The 24,167-nt window shown below is 41.3% G+C and overlaps 1 protein-coding gene across 9 annotated transcripts in view; it reads right to left on the bottom strand.

Moving 5' to 3' along the window:
- The window catches only part of MAP7 (microtubule associated protein 7), a 210,319-nt gene that overhangs the window by 178,083 nt on the left and 8,069 nt on the right, over positions 1–24,167 (bottom strand). For 4 of the 9 annotated variants that reach the window (XM_050787939.1, XM_050787940.1, XM_050787943.1 and 1 more), the window contains exon 1: positions 6,938–8,235. The exons of 4 other annotated variants lie outside the window; for them this stretch is intronic. In XM_050787939.1, the coding sequence (XP_050643896.1) occupies positions 6,938–7,070 (133 nt within the window). In that variant the 5' untranslated portion in view covers positions 7,071–8,235. Of the gene's footprint in view, positions 1–6,937; positions 8,236–24,167 lie in introns of those variants that run through there. One more of the 9 variants, XM_050787951.1, reaches the window with a different exon arrangement.

The following is a 24,167-nucleotide window of genomic DNA, read 5'->3' as shown; positions in this document are numbered from 1 at the left end:
AAGATCTCTTCAGCAAATAAAACTTTATGCCAATCAATTTGACCTCAAGATTTCCTCCTCAAAATAAGGATCTTTGATACCATTGTTCTAAAATATATTTTTGCCTCCCTAGCTGTTAAATTTTACAGCTAAAACCATTTGCCTAGCCCTAAAATGCCACACATAAGGACACTGGGAAGACAATGGTGCAAGCCTCACAGAACAAAAGAGAAAAAGAAACAAGGAAGTGTATGAGAATGATTCTATAGAGGCATTCACATTTCTTATTCTAAGACTCCTCTTGGAAAACAAAAAGATTCATAACTTAGAAAAGGACATTACAGTTGCTAGATCATCACCTATCCGATAGGAATATAAATGATAAACACTAGATTATATTTCATTTGGAAACCTTAACTGGAGGAAATTCTACCTTTATGGTGGAAAAGCCAAAAGAAGAGAAGTCACTGCAGGCTCCAGAAATACACATTTTAACAAAGTGGGGGTGGGGGAGTACAGTTTCTCAGAACCACTGTGTCCTGATCTCAAGGAGAAGTTGTATTTCTTTACAATTTAATCTACGATTAGCTAACAAAAGGGACAGAAAGCATTATTAACCTTGATATTCACAAAGTGGTCAATTAATAGCACCTTATAACTATATACCTTTGTTTTTCCACCAAAGAAAAATGAATAGCATGACAGAAAACAACAAAACAGGGCTGGGTGCTGTGGCTCACTCCTGCAATCCCAGCACTTTGGGACATCAAGGTGTGGGGATCACCTGAGCCCAGGAGTTGGAGACCAGCCAAGGCAACAAAGCGAGACCCCACCTCTACAAATTAAAAGAAAAAAAACAGCCAAGTGTGGTGGTGTGCACCTCTAGTTGCAAGCTGCTGGGAAGGCTGAGGAGGAGCACTTGAGCCCAGGAGTTCAAAGTTGCAGTGAGCCATAATCGTACCACTGCACATCAGCCTGAAAGACAGAGCAAGAGTTTGCCTCCCTCAAAAAAAAAAAAAAAGGAGGAGAAGAAGACAAAGAGATAATCTCTGGTATACTATTAGACAAATGCAGTTTGATGGAGAGCAATATGATTAATGTTTCAAACACAGAATTGTCTCTTTCCAAGCAGTTACCTTGAAAGGACAATTCTAATGCTATCAACATTTCTTAGAATTCCTATATTATGAAGACCTTCAGAGTCTGTAAAAGTTATTTTAAGTGTTAAGTTTGCCTTTGTTTCATAATGTTCCATGTACTCTGGAAGGTACAGGGTATAAAAAGGATGAGTCCTGGCCCTTACAAAGCTTACAGTGTTTGTAGGAAGGAAGGGCATGGATGTGTGCATGGATGATTTCATTACACTGAAGTAAGTAAGTGTCAGGGTTGAAGTCAGTACAGGACTTACAGTGCCGAAGGAACACAGCGAGGGGCTGCCCTTTGTGCCAGGAATGAGGAGGCTGGGAGCAAGAGAGGCGGTTTCCTGGACATGGCACCAAAGGAAAGTCTGGAGAAGATGCCATGTGATCTGATTCTACAGAGTAAGTCAGAGTTACCCAAATGAGGAAGAAAGATGAGGAAAATGGACAGATGAGCATGAGTAGGACACAGAGGCATGCAAGAACATGACGGAGCAGGCAAATGCAACAAGCACTTTGGTGCTGCTGGAGCACAAAGTGCAAAGAGTGGCAGGAAAGAGGATGAAGAGGGAAAAAGGGACCAGCTGGCAGGTAGTCTAGGTGCCATGCTAAGGGGCTTGGACTATTCCTTAGGTCAGGGGTCACAAAAGCAATGACTACGGTAATGCAGATAACTGAGGCAGGCCATGTAATGTATATTCTAGAAGAGGGGCACTGCAGCACGCATGACCTGTCTCTAGCTATGGTGACACCTGCTACTTCGCTCCAGCTGATGACTGCTGGGAAGACGACAAGAGTGGCTGTGTCTTCCAATTTTTCAAGGGAAGCTGAAATCCAGATTAGGAAAAAATCAGTTTCTAAATGTTGACTCATAAACACCTGCAGGAGACAAATAAACATAGCTATAGACTAAATATGGCTTAAAGACTGCTAGTCAAGACCTCTGTTTCACTGAGAAGTTTATTTCTAATAGGCAGATATTCCCATTGGAAAGATGTCATAGAGGCATGCTATGGAGGATGGGTTGGAAAGAGGAAAGATTGAAAGCAGGAAGACCATGATCCACCTAGAGAGTGATGAGTCTTTCGTCTTTTGAGGGAGATGATAATTTTGATAAAATCAAGTAAAAGTCATTTAGAGTCAAGTCTCATGAGTAAATTTAGTATTAGAGCTGCACATCAATCAGGTTTTATATAAAAACAAGACAGGAGTATAAAGTCAATCAGATGACTGCTTTAGGCAGTTCACAGAATGAGTCAGGAGACCATTACAAAGCAGAAGTTGTAAAATATATTGTGTAATAGTCATGAAGCCTCTAGAAGTGTCTATCTGCAGGTAAACATTGTGTGGATGTCTAGCTTCTATAATGACATTTAAAAGATGCTTTGCCCATTACTCTCTGCTCCCGCCTTTAAGGTCTGAGGTCTTCAACCTCAGCCAGACATTTGGGATGGGAGAGGAGTCTATATCCCTTAAACGCTCTGTTTCAGATTAAAATCTTGAGGCCAATGTCTTCACAGTTGGCACATACTTAACATTTCCACCACTCTCATCCTCTTCCCTTCCTGACTTCAATTTATACTCTTGCATTATTTGTACATATTTTTCTTCCTGCACTTCTGAGCAGAAACCATGTCAATTATCTTTGCATTACTTCCAAAAAACCCCAGAAGAGCAATCTGCCACAGAGTGAGCATTTAACAAATGCTGGTTTAGGAGGAAAACGCCTTATTACTTAATAATCACTGTGCTCAGCAAAATTCACCATAAGGCAGGTTTGCCTTGAGACCTATCCAAGGGCATTTAGTTACTGCAGCACCTAAACAGTCTCTCCTAAGCCAGCCCTGAAGTCAGCATTACAAGGAGGCTTGAGGTTCTGAGGTATAAGAGCATCAGCATAAGCCCAGCTTGCTCCCAGTGACTATTTAATTACTATGGTAATAACAGTCAGGTATGTAAAACATTACACTCCTACTGATTACATGGAAGAGTAATCACTTCTTCAAGAATTATCTAGTCTACCATCTAAACAAACTATTGCCACCCCACCAGATAACTATGAAGCCATCACAGAAACCCAGATGGTAATCTCCACGCTCACTCTTACTGAGTTATTTGATGTTTGCCCAACAGTATGGTACCTGAAAAGATGGTACTCATCATTAGCCAGGATAATCCTGAACGGAAACATTCAACTCATCAAATTTAGATGGTAAACTTCTTTACTACCAGTAAAAAAAAAAAGATACTAAGCATGAAAACCAGGTTTGGATACCAGGTTTGGGTATGGTTGGCAGATTAGGCCATGGGGTGGGAAAAGTTTCTGATTGTGTATCATAATAGTCACACACAAAATATAATCTGTATGTCATCTTGCTATGATGCTTTGGGAATAACTGATTTAGAAAATAAGAGAGGGCCAAGCACAGTGACTCACGCCTGTAATCCCAGCCCTTTGGGAAGCCAAGACGGGAGGATCACTTGAAGACAGGAGTTCAGGATCACCTGGGCAACACAGCAAGATCCCATCCCTACAAAAAACTTTTTAAAAAATTACTTGGGTGTGGTGGCATGTGCCTGTAATTCCAGCTATTAAGGAGGTTGAGGCAGGAGGATCACTTGAGCCCAGGAGTTGGGGGCTACAGTGAGCTATGATCGTGCCATTGGACTCCAGCTTGGGTAACAGGGCAAGACCCTGTCTCTAAAGAAAAAATAAAAATAAAAAGGAGGAAAAAAAAGAGTCCATTAAAAGGTGCAACAAATGATACAGGCAACTAGTGACTGGTAATAATAATAATAATCAGAACAGTGCAACAACATTTAAGTGGAAAAGGAAAAATGGAATTATCTACACATCCAGTTTTCTGTGTTCTCATGCAGTAAAGAGGCTGTCTGCTCCTTGATGTTCTTTTTTTTTTTTTTTTAGATGGAGTCTCGCTCTGTCGCCCAGGCTGGAGTGCAGTGGCCGGATCTCAGCTCACTGCAAGCTCTGCCTCCCGGGTTTACGCCATTCTCCTGCCTCAGCCTCCCGAGTAGCTGGGACTACAGGCACCCGCCACCTCGCCCGGCTAATTTTTTGTATTTTTTAGTAGAGACGGGGTTTCACCGTGTTAGCCAGGATGGTCTCGATCTCCTGACCTCGTGATCTGCCCACCTCGGCCTCCCAAAGTGCTGGGATTACAGGCTTGAGCCACCGCGCCCGGCAATGTTCTTCTTAATAACCACATTCATTTCAGGACCCAACCATATCCAATACCAGGAAGCAGTAAGGACGAACAAACCAGAGAAGACACAAATTCAGAACGTAACAGCTCTACAGACTAGAACTGTGTTGTCCAATAAGGTAGTCACATGTGGCTATTTAACTAAAATTTTGTTTCTCAGTTGCACTAGCTGTATTTCAAGCTCTGCAGCTGTGGCTAATGGCTATTGTATTAGACAGTGCATATACAGAACATTTCCATCATTTTCCATGGAACAAAGCTGGACTACAAAGTGAATATTCCTATTGTTAAGATGGACCCAATGAAAAATTCAGTCAAAGCCAATAATTTTATTCACTGAGCATAATTAGAGATACCCAGGGTTATCTGGTTATTTTATTGAATGTGTCACAGAGACAATTGATGATCCACAGAAAGTTTGGACATCCTTATCAGCACAGGATTGTTTTTCTCAGTCTTCCTCCAATACCCACCTTTGCCCTCCCCACCACTGTGGGCAGGGATAGAAAGAAAAATGGTAGGGGGTCAGAAACTCCCTGATTAAGTCTCTCTTATCCAAGAACCTACATAAATTGCCAAAAATAAATAGGTTTTTAGAAGCATCTTCTTTCCTCCCCTTTCTCTTCCTTTTTAAAAAAATACTAAAAGGCAACTGAACAAAAACAACAATAGGAGACAGGAAGAGGTATTCAAGAAAATTATTAAGAAGAGGACAGGGTGCGGTGGCTCACGTCTGTAATCCCAGCACTTTGGGAGGCCGAGGTGGGAGGATCACAAGGTCAGGAGTTTGAGACCAGCCTGTCCAATAATGGCAAAACCCCGTCTCTACTAAAAATACAAAACAAATTAGCTGGGCGTGGTGGCGGGTGCCTGTAATCCCAGCTACTCGGGAGGCTGAGGCAGGAGAATTGCTTGAACCTGGAAGGCAGAGGTTGCAGTGAACTCAGATTGCGCCACTGCACTCCAGCCTGGGCAACAGAGCAAGACTCCACCTCGAAAAGAAAAGAAAATTATTAAGAATAAAATGGATGGTTATCCTAAGTTACTGCCAAAGATATGCAAGGAAAAGTACCACAAATCAAGAATGTTTCCAAAAATACCCCATGGGAACAATTCAACAAATCCACATTAATTTTAAAAGTTACCAACTTTTCAGAGGCAAAATGATTTGCCGCTAAAAATTTAAAGTCCTTAGTTTTCATCCAGAGCAACACACTCTGGTTCAACGATCTAATTCACAGGCAAATAAAAGAATCACATTAAGTCACCTCCCAGTCATAGCATCATTTGAATTCTGAGGTCATTTGGTTCTCAGACAGGAGCCTGGTCTGATAGTAAATAAAAGTCAACTACAGTAGTAAGATTCTACTTATTAGAACTTTCCTGCGTACAGTCTCATAAAAAGGAAGTAATATGCTTTTGGATCTAATGTAGACAGTTTCAATTACATTTAAGAAAAGCAAAGAAAGATTCATTCAAGAACCAGGAAAAAGAAAACCAGGAGTCCTCAGACACTGGATTCCATTTAACACTCTTCACTTTATCATTGCTTAAATATTTGCTTTCTACTTTGTGACGCTACCTCTCTGCCATCACAGAAGAAAATTTGATATCTCAGTGACAGAATAAGTGCATGCTAAAATTTAATCAGCACATAAAAGCAAGAAAACTCATAACCCATCTGTTTAAGAACAGCTTATATATTTTGGGGAAGGGGAAGCAAGACTTAGGATGCTGGAAAACATAAAACAAAGGCCTCAAAGCCCCTTTTTCAAAAATGCCTGATGTTGCTGTCTCTGGCTGATAATTACAGCCCTGGGAGGGCAGCTGTGAGACAATGCTGACGATGATGCAGTACACAGGCCCTCAAGAAGCTGGCAAGCTGCTGCTACCTTTCACACTGTGAAAGAACAACACAAGGGTCAGACTTCCCTTTTCTGTACCCTGTGCGTTTCAACTGCCATACACGCATTCAGTGACAAAGTTATCATCAGAAGTTATACAACCTCACGATCTGCTCCCTGCTCCCTAGCTTCACCCTCCACATTCGCCCTCAATGTTTGCTGTGCCCCTCTTTACTCTCGGCATTTTAGTAGGCATTTTAGTATAGAAAGAGAAGTGACATTTTGACCCTTTGCCTAGAAAAGGTTGCACTCTTGAGTCACTTTAACTCATCCCTTTAAAGCAGAAACTCACTTCATTAAAGTAAGCAAAAATTATCTGAGGCACCTAAGGAAGGTGGGGAGATGTTCGTTTAAACCTTGATAACTCAGTATTTTCTCCTCTTGATGAGGACAGAGTGACTGGTCACTGTTGAAGTGAGCATGGGAAAAATTAAAGATCTCTAGGCCAAGAAAGTAGCTTAAGTCAAAAAAGGCAACTGATCTGAAATATACCAAATCTACAAAAACTGTTTCCCATTTCATGCATACACAGCCCTACCGAGGGTATAAACACTACCAGCAAACCGTGCTAGGAGGTCACAAGCACTCCCCGGAGCATGCACGAGCAGCACAGTTTATAAAACGTTCTTTAGGCAGTGTGGGAGACAAGGGCTGGATCCGGCTCCGACCAAATGATGGAGCTAATGCATACCTTTCGGTCTTCTGGAATTTCCATTCTTTTGCTGTTCGTCTTCCTCATTAATGGTGAATAAACCAAGGGGAATTGGCCTTGCATTGCTCTTCTTCAGTCTCTCGTGTCGGAGAGCTGTAGCTGATCCAGGCATACCGCTGCTACTTGGTTTTTTTTTTTTTTTTTAATTATTATTATATTAAAAATATATGCTTATGTAATTGCAGCTCCCAGGAAGCTGCTAGTTCCTAAGCTGCCTGTTCATTTGAGCACTTGTAATAGATCCCCTATGGGTAAACAGTTTGCAAACAGCTGACAGATAGTACCAGCCACTTGGCAACTGAGGCCCTGCAGTTCCCCTCACCTAGCAGCAGCTTCCCCACCTCCCCTACCAGCCCCCTCCCACTGACTCCCCGACAGGCACATGCGCTGGTGATTGCTCGGGCGCATGCATGCGCGCGCGCGCCCGCGCGCACACACACACACACACACACACACACACACACTTTCCAGAAAAGCCCTACTAAAGACACGCAGGGTCTGGTGCCTCCCACCACTGCCTAACCTGTTCAATCAGCTTCTTCCTGCTGCAGCACCTTTTCCCAGTCTTCTTCCTGCTTCCGCACAGTAAAATATTCAGCTCACAGCAGAGAGGGGAAAATATGATACGCTGCCGTTAACAGTTGCCCTGACAACCCTGACATATCCTAATCAAGGAGGGCGGAGAGCAGCTCCATCTCCCCAGCTGAGAAGCGGCAGCTTGCAGGATGCTGGGTTCTGGGAACTCACCAGCAGAGGGTTACTGCGTGAGGCCGCTGGGCAGCTCCCTCTTCCTCTCAGCGGCAGAGCAGCAGGATGGGAGGAGAAAGAGTTTTGCTTGCACAAGCAGCAGTAGACTCCTCAGTATGGAGAGAGAGGCCTGAGAAAGAAAGGCTTTTTCTTCTTTTCTGGGCCAGGTTGTCTATCGTAACGTTTGCAAGCCCCTGGATGAATGAAGGCATGGCTGGTACCCACAGAGCAGCTCCCTTTACTTTCCTGACATTCTTACCACCCCAGAGCATGTATAAAAACAGGGTTGGCAGCACTGGTCACGAGGGCCACCAGTGCCATGTCCCTGAAACCCTCCAGGGAAGACAGGCAAGGGAAGAATTATGCTGGCTCCCACTAGAGATCACAATGTGGAGTGTCTCCTCTGCAACTGAAGTTTCAAGGACAGAACCTATACTCGGGAATTCTCCAAAGGAGAAAAACCTGCCTCTATTACACCCAGCACACCCCCCACCCTCAGTCCCCACCACTCTGGGCAGTCACTACCAGCGGTGCTGAGCGATGCTCAACACTTGACCCAATTTTAGTTCTTTCTGGATCGTTTTCTTCAAAGCACAGAATCATGTGATTATTGTTTTCTCCTGAAATAAGCTATCTCACTTTAAGACTCTTCACTTCTAGACTGCTTAAAATGTATGCTGTCTCCAAAAAGAATTTACAATAAATGACATTAAAACACGCCAACACCCAAATTAAGAAAAAAAATTTGTTGCTTTTGCATTTTAATAAAAATCAAGTCTGCTTAGCAAGTCAAAATCAATCCTCCCACTCCCAAATTACTCCCTTACTTTTTCTCAGTACTTAAACCTACTTATCCAAGAGAGGACCCAAGGGAGTCTAAGGCAAGTAAAATATCCTCTCTAAATCTCTTGTGTGAAACAGTAACTTTGGACAAATCACTTAACTCTCTCGGTGCCTCCATTTTCTCTGTAACATTGGGGTGATGACTATCATTTACCTTATGGGATTAGGGTGAGGATTAAATGAGTGTGGTGCCAGCAACGTGAAGTGCTTAATAAATACCAACTATTATTATACTTTATAATAGTTTGCTGTAACTAGTCCATTTTTTGCTTTGTAATTATTTTCAAGGTGTTTCCAGTTCAACTATCAATGCTATCAGGAAGTACTTCTTTGTATCTACTCTTACTGTCCAGCATGGTGCTGGGGGATGTACTAAATGGTGAGCAAACACATGCTGAAAAAAATAAATGAATCTTCAGAACTCTTTCCCTCCACAGGCTGGTGGATTTAATTAAGTTCACATGTATTTATTAGATCTCTGGCATGAAGAAACGCAGGAAATTTCAGTTTTAGAGTTTATTTTAAATTGTGTCAATCTGTGCAGTGGGTCTTTGGAATAAAAGAGAATGGAGTTTTGGAGCTGAATGGGCCTGGGAAAACAAGGGAGTTAGCATCATTTTACATGCGAGGAAGCCAAATCTCATGAAGTGAATGAAATTCCTTGCCTAGGTCAAATGTTAGTTGGCGCCAAGTCTACAATTAAAATTTAGACCACCTTCCTCCTAGTCCAGTGCTTCTCCTGATGACGAATGCTTGACCCAGATGTTTTTGAATCCTAGATCTCTCTCCAACTTATGTGGAGATGGAAGGAAAGGGAGGAGGCATGCCTCCAATATTCAAGATCTTATTAAGAAATAAAAAAATGAATACAAATTGTAAATGTAACATACTTCCATAATTTTCTATATTTATAAACTTTTATTCTTGAATGAGACATTTGTTATTTCCTATTATTTTTCTTTAATCAGATGATCAATAAACATAGGTGTAATATACATCAATATCATACTATTTGTGAAATGAAAATATTTTCAAATCCATATTAACTTCTTTCCTCTACTTCAAGAGAATCAGGTCAGTATGTACAATAGCAAAAGCACAACAAAACAAAAAAGCAAAAGAATAACAAAAAAACCCACATATAAAATAAGCATACTTGAAACTACCTTTTGGTAAAGAAAATGAAAATCTATGTCTTAAGCAAATGACTAATTTCATTTAGAAATGTTTGTCACCCAAATACAGCTTACACTTTCCAAATAAACCTAGCTGCTGCTCTAATAACTAACAGATCATCTCCACCGAGTCAAGATGCTCCCATACTGCTGTCTTGTAAATCCTGCCTCCAACATCAACTAGCTGCATCACTGTCACAAAAAAGCAAACACCACAGATCAAATAATAATAATAAAGGATTTTCTTCCTACCCTTATAAAGGACACATTTTTCACTTAAGACTAAATTCATTTGAGATTAGTTTCTTAAATGTTCACACCCAAACTTTAATGGATATAGGGTTAGCTCTTGGGGAATTCCAGGAATACTGTGGCTTGGCCCCTGTAGGGATGTGAGTACCATCTTCTCCCATTCCCTTTGACATTCTGATCCAAAACAAAGGCAAATATGGAAAGGGGTATGGTGAGACCTTAAATTTAAATATCTGCCAAAGTAAAATAAACACTACTCTGAATTCCTGAACTCTTTTGAGACGGAGTCTCGCTGTTGCCAGGTTGGAGTACAGTGGCACAATCTCGGCTCACTGCAACCGCCGCCCCTGGGTTCAAGTGATTCTCCTGCCTCAGCCTCCTGAGTAGCTGTGATTACAGGCATCCACCACCAAGCCCGGCTAAATTATTTTGTATTTTTAGTAGAGATGGGGTTTCACTGTGTTGGCCAGGCTGCTTTGACTCCTGACCTCAGGTGATCCACCCACCTCGGCCTCTCAAAGTGCTGGGATTATAGGTATGAGCCACCGCGCCCAGCCCCCTGAACTCTTCTCCAGCACTAAGGAGCATTTTCAATTAGATGTGGTACAAGTATCCTTGCACGTCACATGCAGATATAGAGGCTTTTAAATCAGTCCCCATGGGAAATGGGCATGCAGCTCTCCAATAGTCAGTCAGGTTTTGCAATTACTTTGTTTAAATCATTAAAGTGACAAATGTTGTATTAATAGAGACTTTGTACAAATTTGAGAGAAATGAGACACTGCCTCGTGCAACAGGGTTGATTTTACAACTAGATTGGCTTTACATTGCGTAAAAATATTCTGTGGTATAATTTTAAAATGTATTCACATGTATGGGTAAAAACACTACCACTCAGCTACTATAATTAAAACAGTCCCAAAGGCCCCTGAGCAACTGCAGGCCCCACCCGCTTAGTCCACAATAAATTTATGTCTCTTTGTCCTCCTACCCTGGCTGGTTAGCATCTCTGGCCTATGTCCAACCTGTGAGTTGGATGAATATGAAACAGAGTCAAACCTGCTGATCGTTGGGGAAGTAAGCTCATGAGTTGGGCCTAGCTGTCACAACGTTATATAAAAGACTAACATGTAGTCACATGCATACACATACACACACATAGAGTCAGCTTTCTGTTCACATTTATGCTTCCTAGACTCCTGTGACCATAAAGTTGGAAAACAGCACACTCCATGAATGAATCCAAGAAATCTGCTTAACCAGTGAGAAACAAATCTAAAATTTCCCTTTCTAAAAGCCCAGTGAGCTTTACGAAAACATTATTGAAAGAAAAAAGAGCCTAATTTGTTCTGTTCAAGGGCTAGAGCTGAAAACAGAAATTATTACTGCGGATTGAATGGTCTGTCACCAGTAAATTACAAGTTCCACGTATGTATAAGTTATTTACTTTTCATCAGGGTCCAGAAGTTCCAAAATTCTTTTCCACATTTCTACATTCGAGGAGATGGTTAATTCTTCAAAACTCCCGGACTTCAGTAATCTTTTAAGTATTTAATGCATCTCCCCAAGATAAACTGCAATTTACTTCTAGCAGGAGTTTTAACAGTATTTTTATGCAACTTAAAACCTATGCATGATTTTGAAAATGACAAAGCCAACACAGGTTGACATGGAATCAAACAACCACTAAGGAACAAAGGTTCCCATTTGGTTCTTTGCCACTCTATTCTTAAAGTTAAAGGGCGGCCTCAGAGTTTCCTAGAATTACGCCACTTACTGATGGCTTTTGTGACGATAAAGGCACAACGTTCTGCCATCTTGCAGCATCATGCATAGCGTCAAAGAGGCTGGATAAAGAAATACTGCACAAAGAAGTATCAGCCCTTTGAAAGGAAAAGGCAGATTTGCTTTGATCTTCTTTATTTGACCACTATTTGTTAACGGGCATATAAGAAAAACAGTAAATACTGCCCTAGTAGTGGTGATGCCATCAGCCAGAAGTACGAGGTCCCTGTGGTGCCTTTTATAACATTTCTATAAATCTTCACTGCAAAACACTTCATGGCGCCTACAGAGTCCATTTTCCCACGTCTGCTCTATCATAAACAAATTTCAAACTCTAGGGATTCATTTATACAAATGTGAGGTGTGGAAACTAAGCTTTAAAACCCTTTCCTAAACATTAGGTGTGAAATGCCACATTAAACCTTAATCCAGTAGCACATATTAGAGTGCCTCTCAGCCCTCGTATTCATTACTCTCATTGATACTACTTCATTAATGTGCACCACATGAACTTCTGAATTACTTGATAAAAGTTAAAGGTGCAAAGATATCCTCTCCTCTCACGATAATTAGGCTAAGAAATCCAGTTTTATAGATTCCAAATGAGGCAAAGAAATCAATCTCTGAGTTCAACAGAAGATTCATACAGATGCCTGGACTGTGTTTCTGTAAGTTACCTAATTCACTGAGGGTCTGTGAGCAGTTTAATTTAGTGTTTAGTTTTATTGTTGAGCCACACCATTAGAAAGATAAGAAAATGAAACTATGGTTCCTTGCCTTGCTTTGCTTTAGGAGTAGTAAAATCATGTCAAAGATGCCAGATGGGGTGCTTTGGGGCATGCCATCAGAGGGGATACAGAGCCAAAGGCATAATGTTTTCACCAAACAGAGGCAGTGGGGAGCCACTGAAGGGTACTGACAGCTAAATGTGTGATCCAGACAGGCCAGGATGAACTTGCAGTGAGAAAGAGAGACGGGACAGAGACTAGTTATGTAACTACTTCGTCCAAGTGGAGAAAAGGGATCAAATGGTGGCCATAGGGATAGACATAAAAACAGGAATATGAGAATCAATCATGTTTGTGTTTTTTAACAGACATCCCTCTAGCAGTGTGAAAAACTTATCCATAGGCTTGAACGTGAATACCAAGCTCCTGCAATAGTCCAGATGAAAGATGGAGAAGTGGGCAATGGAAAGAAAGGTAGTTAATGTTTTTATTAAAGATTAATATGACAACAAGTGCTTTATATCCATAGATAAAAGAAAACTAAGAGATGGATAGACTAAGGTCCAAAATGATCTCAAAGAATGAAATAATGAGCTATACTTAGACAGGATACAGCCTATTCAGTTTATTCCTACTGAATAGGCTATATTCTTATTAATTCAGTAGGAATAAACAGGAACATCTCTTTTTATATTTAAAAAAAGTTCAACTGGACAGGTATAAAATGAAGACCTACCCAAGCTGCACCAGAAACAAGGAGAGCACTTGGGCAACAAGCTCACTAAACATCATCAGCGCACTGAGGAAGTAAAAACCCTAACAGTGTCACAGCGGAATCGGCAGACACCAGCGTGCCTAATAGAAGACAAGCGTTCTCTGTTTTCTGGTCCTCATACCACATGGTACTCGCAAGATATTTGAAATAGGATGATAAATGAGAACACATTCAGAAGAGAGTGACCCAGGACTTATCATAAATATTCTAGGCCATAACATAGGAGACATAACATAGGAGAAAATAAGACTCCAGAGGAATAAAATAACAGAATTAAAGGTTAACATATGGAAGAATTTACACTTTTAGTGGAAGTGTAAATTTAGTTCTGGAAGAGAAAACTGATAACAGTGACTGGAAGTTACCAGAATGTAAAAAGTTATGTTTCTTGACATTGAAGATAGCTGTGCGCAAACACTGATCTGGGATGATGATGTTGGATTAATGCACTGTTCACAAGTTGGAATTTTTTTTTTATCTCTAGAGCTTCTTCTGATCCTGAGACTCCATGACTTGATGCAAATGGAAAGTCAAGTTATATAGCCAAGAGAGAACACTCAGGCAGAGGGAAAAAGCAAGGCTGAGACAAAGCGCTTTCCTTTGCTGTACCTGTGTGTTTACTTACTCACATGGCTTCATTCTGTAAGCAACTCTGCGTTTCATTATTTGACTTATTCAACTGATGGCCCAGAGGATTTAGCCTTAAATGCTAAATCACAGAAACAACTGAACCTTCACCAGGTGTTTGGGTTAGAAGAGGGCCACACTGGCCGGGCACAGTGGCTCACACCTGTAATCCCAGCACTTTGGGAGGCCTAGGCAGGCGAATCACGAGATCAGGAGATCGAGACCATCCTGGCTAACATGGTGAAACCTCGTCTCTACTAAAAATATATTTTAAAAAATTAGCTGGGCGTGGTGGTACGCGCCTGTAGTCCCAGCTACTTGGGAGCCTGAGGCAGGAGAATGGCGTGAACCCAGGAGGCGGAGCTTGCAGTGAGCCGAGATTGCATCACTGCACTCCAGCCTGGGTGACAGTGCGAGACTCTGTCTCAATTAAAAAAAAAAAAAAAAGAAGAAGAGGGCCACACTACTCTGATCTCTGCACCTGCAGCTTCCAGACCTCCCACATTCTCTCACCCACAATGTAATGAAAACCTACTGATACACACACCTGTAATCCCAGCACTTGGGGAGGCCAAGGCAGGTAGATCACCTGAGGTCGGGAGTTCAGGCCCAGCCTGACCAACATGGAGAACCCCCATCTCTACTAAAAATACAAAATTAGCCGGGCATGGTGGCGCATGCCTGTAATCTCAGCTATTCGGGAGGCTGAGGCAGGAGAATCGCTTGAACCCAGGAGGCGGAGGTTGCAGTGAGCCGAGATCGCGCCATTGCCCTCCAGCATGGGCAACAAGAGCCAAACTCCGTCTAAAACAACAACAACAAAAAGAACCTACTGATAAAGATGAACAAGAGAGTTTTCCCCTCAATGAGCCAATTTTTTATAGGTGGATCCCTATAGCTTTGTGACTTGAGAGGTGAAATCTAAAAGTTTGTGAATAAAGAATGATACTAAAGAACAGCAAACCAATTCAGTGTATGACTTTATGGGCATTTTAAGGATAGTGATACACTAAGTCTTTAGGACAGCAAAGCATTGGACAGGTGAAGAACATTCATTTCAGAATGTTTTAAGACTTTTCCTCAGTCCCATCTGTGTTAGTCTGCTTTGTGTTGCTATAAATACCTGAGACTGGATAATTTATAAAGAAAAATTTTATTTTGGCTCACAGTTCTGCAGACTGTACAAGGAGCACAGTGCTGGTATTTGCTTCTGCTGAGGGCTCAGGACGCTTACAGAAGGAGCCATGGCAAGACAGGGAACAAGAGAGACATCAGGCTCTTTTAAACAACCGGCTCTCACATGCGAACTCACTCATTACCATGAGACGAGTGCCAAGCCATTCATAAAATTGGCTCCCATGACCCAAACATAACCCACTAGGTCCACCTCCAACATTGGATGTCATATTTCAACATGAAACCGTATCTAAACTGTATCACCGTCCTTTGCTACTTTGCCACTCTTTCCATTTCTTTCTCCTAAAACCTCCTGAAATTAAAAGACATCCATTTTTTTCACTGCGAGTTTAATATCCTGTTTTTACCTTAAAAAAAATCAGGAAAGATTAATTTTTAAATTTTATCTCTTAAATAATTAAAATGATTTGTATGATTCCAGGTAAAAACTGTTAATTTTCTTCCTGAGTGTCAGTGTATCAGTGAGGGTTCTTCCAGGGAAATAGAACCAATAGTATTTTTGGCTATTTCTCTGGAGAGAAATATATTGTATATAAAGACTTATTTTAAGGAATAATGGCTGCTGCCACTGTGGGGGCTAACAAGTGTGAAATGTGTGCAGCAGGCTGGCAGGCTCGAAACTCAAGCAGGATTTCCATGTCACAGCTTTAAGGCAGACTTCCCCCTCCTTCTTCTTTCCTAGGTCTTCACCTGATTGCGTTTGGCCCACCCATAGCCAGGATAATCCCCTTCACTTAAAGTCAACTGATTGCAAATGTTAATCATGGTTACAAAATACCTTCCCAGCAACAGCTGATGTTTGGGTACCACAGCTGAGCCCAGTTGACACTTAAAATTACCTATCAGTCAGTGACCTCAGACAGATTAAGATACTACATTCCCACATTCAAGTCAACATGCTGCGAATGAAAGCATGCATTCAAAAGTCAAAGGTTTATGTATCAATGATCACAATCTTCATTGAATAGGATGGCTACTATTTACTCAGATAATTTTCCAATACCGTAACGCTCTATTAATATAATGTTCCTACAGTTGGGGTCAGGATATCTTAGACTTACTAAATCCCTCTTTATTTTCACTAATGATCACCCTTTGAGAATCAAGTACTGGTGAGCTTAAAAGCGTTATCAAATAAACCCTTTTGATGAGAACTAAGCAGTCTGTTCATCTGAACATTAAATGATTCAGAAAGTACAGATATATAGATTACAAAAAAGTCCTTCTCTATTATAATGAAGTAACCCCACTTTCTCAATCAGTAGAAACTAAAGTATATAGATACGTACATGGGGGGAGGAGAGAGGGTTGGATAAAAATGCTTTTCATGAGAAAAGCGTATGAAGGTTTGAGGCACTAACTTTATTTTTTGGTTTATTTATTAACTGAAACCAACTGTTACAGTTTGGATGTTTGTGTCCTCCAAATCTCATGTTGAAATGTAACCCCCAATGTTGGAGGTGGGGCCTGGTGGGAGATGACTGGATCATGGGGGTGCGTCCTTCATGAACGGTTTAGCGCCATCCCCGTGGTGATGAGTAAGTTCTCCCTCAGTTAGTTTACATAAGGTCTGGTTGTTTAAAAGTCTGGGACCTCCCCTTACCCCACTCTCTTGCCATGTGAACGTGCCTGCTCCCACTTCACCTTCCACAATGATTGTAGGGTTCCTGGGACCCTCAGCAGAAGCCGAGCAGATGTCAGTGCCATGCTTGTACAGCCTGCAAATCCCTGAGCCAATTAAACCTTTTTTCTTTATAAATTGCCTAGCCTCAGGTGTTTAAGTGACACAAAAAAGGCCTAACATGCCAATTCTGACAAAAGAAAAAAAATTACATACAATTCTCCAGCATAGTTCTGAAACCAATCTAGAGGAAGGAAGCACCTAAAAGAAATGGCAAATTATATAATTGTGGTGAGTAAGTTAGAGGCTTGGTACATTTTCCTTCAGTGAATGTTACACTGAGAATTGTCAGTAACCAACCAGAACACCAAAAGCCTTTAAGCTAAATTATAAAGATATAAGTATATTTAGGATTGAGTAACAAGCTTAGAAGCTCTTAAAATTTGTAACTGCTAAGCAAAAAATGTTCCTAATGCATCAATATTTTTTAAAAAAAATATGAAGTATTAATTTCGAAGAAGTAGATGTTACTAGCAATCCAGTAAGGTTTTTTTTGTTTTGTTTTTTTGACAAATACATCTTCTCTTAGGCTTGACTGACCTAGAGCCATCAAGATTTTTAGGGGGCTCTATATGAAAATATTAACATCTCAAAAAGATTAACAGGTTGGTAAGCACTCGGAAGACACCTACTTCATTTCTCAAACCCTTTCACTTTTCATATCCATAACCTAAACCCATGGATGGCAGCTTAGGAAGGATTATAATGACAAAGGAGCCTTTTGGCAAACTTCCTAAAACACCCCAAATGACCATTTTGCCTTTTTCATAAAGTGTAATGGCTATACTCCAGACACCTGCAATGTTGCAGTAAAGAAATCAAAATCATAATAAAAAATCTCTCCTTTCTCTTAAATTTTTTGCTGGAAATACTTCTAGCTAGCTCCTGTTTCCACAGGCATGAAGACACTTGCCCCTAAGTTCCTGAAATAAGCAGTAGCCATGTCCCTTTACTGCCCAGAGCCAGACTTTATCCAGCGCACTGGAAAAAGACCATGTTTACAACAAAAAGAAGGAGGTTTGTATAACAAAAGCTGTTTTGAAAATAACTACAAATCTGCAAAGTGTTGAATGAACATGTTTCCAGATAGGGACATCTGTAATAGTAAGCAACACTGTGCTGTGTAAGAAAAAATCAGCTTTGCACATTGTACAAGGGGTTCAGAATGCCCAATTCACAGGTGTCTGAACTCCATATCCAGAGTCCTAATTCTGAACCTTCTGGCATTTCATACATAGGCCTTCTCTCCTCCAAAGCCTTCTTGAAGACTTACTTGCTACTCTGGGTGTCATTAATGAGTCCTGCAACACTCTCACAATGACATGTGGGTCTCATCACATGCATGGTTTAGATTTGTGTTGCACAGTTGGTTGATGATTGGAACTCCTTTTCTTTTTTCTTTTTTTTTTTAACTTTGATGCTGTTCTCAGCAAGCAGCAGATAGATGTTGGGCCTGATCAGTTTGTAAATAAGTTGAAGAAATGACATTCTCAAATCTGTCCATTTTAGACACAGCTGGGATACCGAGGATTGAATCTGAAATGCCAACCTAGGGCTCTTCCCTGTGAGGCTTCACTGGAGTATAAGATTATGGGGTTTTTCTATCCAAAGTCATTTGAGTCTCACAGGTCTTCTAGACTAAAAATAGCTTCCCACTTCTCAATTTATTTCCATACTTTCTTTCAGCTGTTGAGACATCTCTTCTATTTATACTCTATCTGGGCCTTATACAGTCACTGCACAAAGTATATGGATGTAACTTTTTCTATATACAGGGAGGGCATCTTCACCAGGATATTTGGATGGGTTTATTCCTAGTGTTAAGTAAATCCGTACAAAACTTATTTCAATAATAATTCAGTTTATTTTTACTGAATAACACATTTTAATATTTCAAAGATGGCATCGGGAACACTTGTTTAATCAATTTCCACAGTGGCTACTGGACACAAAAAGACAATTTGGGGGCATTGTTGGAAGAATCTCAACCCAGGACCCATCTGAGGAAGTGACGTATTTTCAGATTTACGAAGTTATGAAATTAAATAACTTTTATTTTTTTGGTTTTTTTGAGACGGAGTTTCACTTTTGTTGCCCAGGCTGGAGTGCAATGGCACGATCTCGGCTCACCGCACCCTCCGCCTCCTGGGTTCAAGGGATTGTCCTGCTTCAGCCTCCCGAGTAGCTGGGACTACAGGCATGCGCCACCACACCCAGCTAATTTTGAATTTTTAGTAGAGATGGGAGTTTCTCCACGTTGGTCAGGCTAGTCTCAAACTCCCAACCTCAGGTGATCCGCCCGCCTCGGCCTCCCAAAGTGCTGCGATTACAGGTGTGAGCCACCATGCCTGGCCAAAATTTTTTAAAAGATATAAAAATCTAAATTCCAAATTGAACAAGATACCATTTTCTTAGCGAGAAATGTGCCTCACGTACATGCCCACACACCACACCCAGGATACACCTTGTAAATGGTATTCTGCAACTTAAGAAAGTTTCCTCTAAAATTTGTGACTTTAATAAGACAACTTACTGATATTTTCTATTTCATGTATGTACTTTGCTTGAAGAAACCCAAACTGCCTCCTGCTTCTCATGAACATCTCGTGGAAGGCAAGTTGTATGTTTCCTCTATTTTCCTGGTAGAGAAGCATAGTCAACGTGGTGCTAGTGCCTTGTTTATAGTCAGAATGGGTGTTAGGAGGTCCATCTCTCTATGGCTTAAAGCAACATACCTCTGTAGCAATGTTTTAGCAAAGGACTTAAAATTTAGAACTATGGGCCAGGCGCTGTGGCTCATGCCTGTAATCCCAGCACTTTGAGAAGCCGAGGCAGGAGGATCGCTTGAGCCCAAGAGTTCGAAACCAGCCTGAGCAATATAGCAAAATCCAATCTCTACAAAAAGAGAGAGAGGAAAAAAAATTAGCTGGTGCCTGGCATAGTGGCATGTACCTGTAGTCCCAGCTACCTCAGGGGGCTGAGATAGGAGGGTCGTTGGAGCCCAGATGTCAAAGATGCAGTGAGCCATGATGGTGCCTCTGCCCTCTAGCCTGGGTGACAGAGTCACCAGAGCAAAACTCTGTCTCAAAAAAAAAAAAAAAAAATTAGAACTATGATACAGCCATTAAAAAAACACTTTTGGATTCCATAAAAATAAGCCAAGGCCGGACACGGTGACTCAAATCTGTAATCCTAGCAATTTGGGAGGCCAAGGTGGGTGGATCACCTGAGGTCAAGAATTCAGGACCAACTTGAGCAACATAGTGAAACCCCGCCTCTACTAAATATATAAAAAATTAGCTGGGCATGGTGGCGGATGCCTGTAATTCCATCTACTCAGGAGGCTGAGGCAGGAGAATCACTTGAACCTGGAAGGCGGAGGTTGCAGTGAGCCGAGATCGCACCATTGCGCTCCAGCCTGGGCAACAAGAGTGAAACTCCGTCTCAAAAAAAAACAAAAAACAAAACCAGGAAGGGCTTTTACGGGTGTTTAGCATGATCACATAACAATCTAAGGGTCTCACAGGCCAGTGTACAGTAACCTCCTGGAACATTGACAGGTAAAAACTATCATCCAAAGTGCTTTAATGATGCCTTTGATCCCAGTGCCAAGCCTATGACAATGTGATCACACAGCTACAATGAGGTCTGAATCATCATTACATTCTGATGCCTTCATTATGGAGAGCCTACTGTGATAAATAAAAAATGGCTTAAGGAAGAAACTTAGCATGCCAGGGTATGCCCATCGTTTCACAGTAATGCAATACTAATCTTCAGTAATCATGACAAGAATTATAACAAACACTTGGTGCTTATGCTGTGTCAAGCACTGCTCTAAGAACTTCAGTATTAACTCATTTAAGCCCTGTGACGGTATTACCAATATCCCATTTTAAAAAGGAAGACACTGAGGAAGAGAATGCTTACATGACAGGCCCAAGATCCCACAGGTACCAAGTGGTGGAGCTGAGATTGGAACCCAGGCAGCCAGACTCCAGAGACCTTGCACAAAATAGTAGGTTACAATTACCCCTAAATAATTAGTGTTAGGTTTGAGCTTCAAACCTCACAGCCTCACACATGCTCAGTTTCCGAATAATCTTAAAGAGGAATCAAAGATACTCTTTTCTAGGGATCAGTCCCATCCAACATCCCCTACTGACCTTTTCATTTTGGCCTTGGACTTCACAGTTAGAAACACACTAGCTGCAAAGAGGAGAAAATGAAAAGAAATCATACTGCCAAAGGTAAGCCCTCCCAGAACAAGCTTCAAATCACAAAAGATGGCACAAAACCTCAGGAGCAGGCATGAACGCAACTCAGAAGTGCCTGTAAGCTGGGTGTGGTGGCTCATGCCTATAATTTCAGCACTTTTGGAGGCTGAGGCAGGAGGATTGCTTGTGTCCAGGAGTTTGAAACCTGCCTGGGCAACATAGAGAAAACTCATCTCAACAAAAAATAAAATTAGCCAGGCATGGTGGCATGCACCCATAGTCTCAGGTACTTGGCAGGCTAATGTAGGAGAATTGCTTGAGACCAGGAGGTCAAGGATGTAGTGAGTCCTGACTGCGCCACTGCATTCCAACTTGGGCGACAGAGCAAGGCCCTGTCTCGAAAACAAAAACCAGAAGTGTCTGTACACATTTCAGTGTGTAGTACCAGAGATGATAATTTTAGGTGATAATCACAGCACAAGTTGAATAATCCTGCTAAGAAAAAAATGCACAGTAAAAACCGCAGAGGTTACCAGCTGGGCCTTGGGCACAGCGGCATGCGGTGAGAAAGAAGAGAGGTGAAAGAAAGAAAGATTAGCCTGAAGGGTATTAGCATCTGGTCACACGGAAGGGAGAAGGTCGTACTTGGGTCAACTATTTATAGACAGAAGAAACAAGCCCCAGCCTCCAGAGCCAGGGACCTGGTGATGAGAGGTCAGGAGTCACTAGAAAGATCTCCGGGAAAAATGTATAATTTTCTACGAAAGACTTAAATATCTACCCCAATTTAACCTTTCCTGGTTTTAAGGGGCAGGATGGAGAGGAAGGCAGTGTGAGAGCTAAGCAAAGTCGAAAACAAGAAAGTTGAATGGTCTTTTGTCTCACTGCACATATTCATACAGAAATGTGCATACATGTGGCCACTGAATATATGTGTGCATATTTAGCTATTCAATTGTACTCAGACCTGTATTCACATCTGTATTTCCTTCAAAAAAACTCCTGGGGCAAAAATAAGAGATAACTTGAGTAAACTCACTAGATTTAGGGCAATTGCCATTCTGATTTTCCATGTGGTTTCCATAAGCAAGGTGCGCACACTTGACACCACCCACCACAACGGTCAAATGGAAGGAATACAATAGGAAAGGCTCTGAATCAGTAGTTCTCAGCACTGACTGCACACCAGACCATCTGGGGAGTTTTAAAAACACTGCCACCTGACTCCCATCCTGCAAGATCCTCAGATAATTACCTTGGATGCCACCTGGGCATCCTGATATTTAAATGGTCCCCAGGTGACTTTAAATCACTGCCAAGATTGAGAGCCAATGATGTGAATCAGTGATACTCCAGCACATGGGCCCAATGATCATTTCAACAACATAACCTTAGGGTCAAGGAGTGACCCATATTTAAATGAATCCACCAGGCCTGTGGTGAAGGCTGTCACTGGACTAATTTGGAGCATGAATAGAAACCAGTCCAGCTGGAATGCAAGAAGTAAGTAACCAGGTCCTGGCTGGTGTGCCTGCCACCCCAAAGACTTGGGTCAGGAGCTTCTGAGAACCAGAAGCCCAGATTTGAATCTTGAGAAGCAGCCAAAAGTTTTGCTACAGGAACACATCTTACAGTCAATTATTATGCACATTATTGCAACCAAGCAAGCTTCATGATGAGGGGTGGAGGTGCTAAACGAAGGGCTCCTTTCTAGAATTTCATCTTGACAGTTAAACTGATCCTAGAGAACTTCTTTTCTACATTCAACAGTGTTGGAGAAATAAGTTTTATACTCAGAGGTTATGCCATAGTGAAGGACATTTCTCTTTACCAGAAAGCCAACTCCAAAAAGAAAGCTTTCGTAGGATTTAATTTTAAAAGTTACAGAAGGAGAAATTTTAAGATACCCCAAATCTCAATACGCTAAACTTAAAGATATATCATTTATTAACAGTGCCTATGAGGTGCAGCTCACATATGCCAAGTGCACTGCTCCCAGCCTCCTCCCTGCATTGTTTTACACCCTGTGCTCATCTGTACCATCTGGTCAGGTGTGTCAATCCTCCTTGGCACTTTCTCATGATTCTTTTTTCCACAACTATTCCTAAAGGAGCATCAAGGATGAAGAACTGTTGAATGCAGTTATTCTTACTGTCAAATACTACATATTACTCTTCAAATCAAAATTCAAAGTGGGGCCGGGAGTGGTGGCTCACACCTGTAATTCCAGCACTTTAGGAGGCTGTGTTGGGCAGATCACTTGAGTTCAGGAGTTTGAGACCAGCCTGGCCAACATGGCAAAACGCTGCCTCTACTAAAAATCTAAAAATTAACCAGGCATGGTGGTGGGCGCATGTAGTTCCACCTAGTCGGGAGGCTGAGGCAAGAGAATCATTTGAACCTGGGAGGCGCAGATTGCTGTGAGCCAAGATTGTGCCACTGCACTCCAGCCTGGGCAACAGAGCGAGACTCTGTCTCAAAAAATATATTTACAAAAAAAATTTCACAGTGGTTCCTAATAAGAAAATCTTATAGATCTTTTTCAACAGGCTATTTCTCAAATTAAAAAGATACTAAGGAAAATAATTACTGAAGAGAAAATCCAAATGCCATTTAAATATGTCAACCATAACTCAGAGTTTTACAAGAGCTAAGATAGTAAGGAGGTAGACAGTATCACTGCTAGAAAACTAGACAAACACTAAAACTGAATTTTATAAAAAAAGAATAAGCCTAAATACCATTAACATTTAGCCTATGGAACCTTAGACCATGAGGAAGTGATGAAACGTCCAATGATAGACTATCAAGGCTTTACAAAGCACTGTATCTGAGAACTGGTAAGTATTCAGTTTGACAATACAAAATGTGCCAATAAGGAATTAATCAGGGTAATAAACAAGGTATATGACCAACATGTCTAGCTTTCTAACAACAAAACAAGTTATTTCCAAGTTGCAGAAAGCCATATCTCAAGGGATTAGAAGACAGACTATTAAGGAGGAAGAGAGAACTTGAATTGGCAAGGACTATGCTATATAATGGCACTTCCGTCCATAATCAACTTCAGAATGTATACTCCACAGGAAATAAGAGATACCATGGATCTTCAAGCCAGCAATGGTGTGTTAAAATTAAAAAAATAAATAAATAAAAAATAAAAGAAATACTATGGGGAAAAA

Source organism: Macaca thibetana, chromosome 4 (genome assembly GCF_024542745.1).
Source record: "Macaca thibetana thibetana isolate TM-01 chromosome 4, ASM2454274v1, whole genome shotgun sequence".
Lineage (NCBI taxonomy): Eukaryota > Metazoa > Chordata > Mammalia > Primates > Cercopithecidae > Macaca > Macaca thibetana.
This window is presented reverse-complemented; position numbering and strand designations above follow the sequence as displayed.